This window comes from Camelina sativa, chromosome 11, assembly GCF_000633955.1.
Source record: "Camelina sativa cultivar DH55 chromosome 11, Cs, whole genome shotgun sequence".
NCBI classification, from domain to species: domain Eukaryota; kingdom Viridiplantae; phylum Streptophyta; class Magnoliopsida; order Brassicales; family Brassicaceae; genus Camelina; species Camelina sativa.
The window spans coordinates 10,643,497-10,646,054 of record NC_025695.1 but is presented as its reverse complement, the minus strand read 5'-3'; the positions used below and the strand labels follow the sequence as shown (position 1 = coordinate 10,646,054).

Below are 2,558 nucleotides of genomic sequence, written 5' to 3'. Positions count from 1 at the left end.
ACTGTAAGTTTGTAAACTTACCACTTTCAACGCCGTCTCAAAACCCTAAGAAAGAAATTTCATAAAACCTGATCTTGTAGTATAATATTGGAAGAAGAAAATAATGTTATCATGCTTTCTAAGCCTACAGTATAAATGTCCACAATCCCTTGCAGTTCTATCTTCACCACTACACATCAGAAAAACTCCAGACTAATAATCAAAACACAGTGACATCTTTCTCTCTTAACACAAAAATGGGAACGGCGTCATCTAAGTCTAACATCAACCTCTCGCTGATCCTCAACACGGAGGAACCTTAAGATAGGTTTGGCTCTTCTACGTTCGGTTGGTCGTGGTTTGTATTTTCTATGTAAGATTTGTGTATAGATAATTATGACATCTGCATGTCGCAAATTAAGTTCTCAATTGGAGGGGTCAATATCTTAGATATTTTTTTTTTTTTTTGGTCAAAAATCAATATCTTAGATCTTGGATCTGATTATTTAAGACAAATTTACATTACTAATATATTATTATACTAATTAAAATGGATATTAGAAGTCTTAAATGAATGTATTTTCAAACTCTTGTCAAAGAATACAAATGAAACAAACTTTCTTTTATTTGAGAAGAAACGAATAAGAAAATGAAACGGGTACAAAACAACAAACAAGATGGGGTCAATATATTTAATTAGCTTACCCATTTTTAAGTAAAAGTGGCTTCAACCTCCAACTCTTGTAGTTATAAATCTCTAACAAAAATAAATAAACAAGAATGCAATCATTATCTCCGAGCCTACATAAATGTCCACACTCCCGTGTTCACCAAAAGCAACACAAAACTTCTAAACAATTAAACCAGAGTGAGATCTTTCTCAGAAAAAAAAAATGGGAACGACGTCATCTAAGTCTAACATCACTCTCTCGCAGATTCTCAACACAGAGGTTCCGTATAGCTACGTGATGCTCGCTGTCGCTGCTCTCTTGGCCGTTGTTTGCTACCTCTGGAATAAGGGGATGTCCAAATCTAAGAACAGACCACCGTTGCCTCCAGGACCTTGGCCACTTCCGATCGTTGGAAACCTCCCATTCATAAATTCTGACGTCCTCCACACGCAATTCCAAGCCCTAACCCTAAAACACGGCCCTCTCATGAAACTCCACCTCGGATCCAAACTCGCAATCGTTGTATCTTCCCCGGACATGGCTCGCGAGGTTCTCAAAACCCACGACATCACTTTTGCCAACCACGATCTCCCTGAAGTTGGAAAGATCAACACTTACGGTGGAGAAGATATCCTCCGGTCTCCTTACGGCACCCATTGGAGGAGACTCCGTAAGCTCTGCGCCATGAAGTTGTTCACTACGCCGACAATGGAAGCTTCTTACTCCATTCGGCGAGAAGAAACCAGACAGACCGTCGTTTACATGTCGCAAATGGCCTGCGACGGATCTCCGGTCAACCTCGGTGAGCAAATTTTCCTTTCCATCTTCAACGTCGTGACACGAATGATGTGGGGGGCTACTATTGAAGGAGACGAGAGAGCAAGCTTAGGAAACGAGCTCAAAGCCCTAATCTCTGATATCTCCGACATCGAAGGGATTCAAAACTATTCTGATTTATTCCCTTTGTTATCAAGATTCGATTTCCAGGGATTGGTTAAGCAGATGAAAGTCCATGTGAAGAAGCTCGATCTCTTTTTCGAACGAGTTATGGAGAGTCATGTCAAGATGGTGGGGAAGATGAGTGAAGAAGAAGAAGATTTCTTACAATACTTGCTTAGAGTTAAAGACGATGATAAGAAAGCTCCTCTCTCCATGACTCATGTCAAGTCTCTCCTCATGGATATGGTTCTTGGTGGAGTGGACACATCGGTTAATGCATCAGAATTCGCCATGGCAGAGGTCGTAAGAAGACCAGAAGTTTTAAACAAGATCAGACAAGAACTGGATCAAGTTGTTGGCAGGGAGAATATCGTTGAAGAATCACATTTACCTAAGTTTCCTTACCTACAAGCAGTTATGAAAGAGACTCTTAGGCTTCACCCTACGCTTCCTTTTCTTGTTCCTCACAGAAACAGCGAAACCGCGGTGGTTGCGGGATACACAGTGCCTAAAGACTCCAAGATATTCGTCAACGTTTGGGCGATTCAAAGAGATCCTAAGCAGTGGGATGAACCAAACGAGTTTAAACCGGAGAGATTTTTGGATAGCTCACTTGATTTCAATGGGGCTGATTTCAAGTACTTGCCTTTTGGATCTGGGAGGAGGAGTTGCGTGGCGGTTAACATGGCCGAGAGACTTGTTCTGTTCAACATTGCGTCACTTCTTCACTCTTTTGATTGGGAAGCTCCCAAAGGACAGAAGTTTGAGGTTGAAGAGAAGTTTGGGCTTGTTTTTAAGTTGAAGTCTCCACTTGTGGCTATTCCTGTTCCAAGGTTGTCTGATCCGAAACTCTACACCGCTTAAGTAGTAAGATGGGAAGTTTGTGGTTTGGGGAAGTTCAAAGTTGAGTCATGTGTTCTTGTCTTTTTGGTTGGAGTTTTCATGTTTCGTGAAAGGGTAAAGTGTTAA

General features: G+C 41.2%; 1 protein-coding gene across 2 annotated transcripts in view; it reads left to right on the top strand.

Moving 5' to 3' along the window:
• Window positions 775–2,558, top strand: part of LOC104722778 (geraniol 8-hydroxylase) — a 3,117-nt gene continuing 1,333 nt past the window's right edge. Inside the window, exon 1 of one of the 2 annotated variants that reach the window (XM_019231559.1) lies at window positions 775–2,387. In XM_019231559.1, coding sequence (XP_019087104.1) covers window positions 873–2,387 — 1,515 coding nt within the window. In that variant the 5' untranslated portion in view covers window positions 775–872. Of the gene's footprint in view, window positions 2,553–2,558 lie in introns of those variants that run through there. The other variant, XM_010441003.2, reaches the window with a different exon arrangement.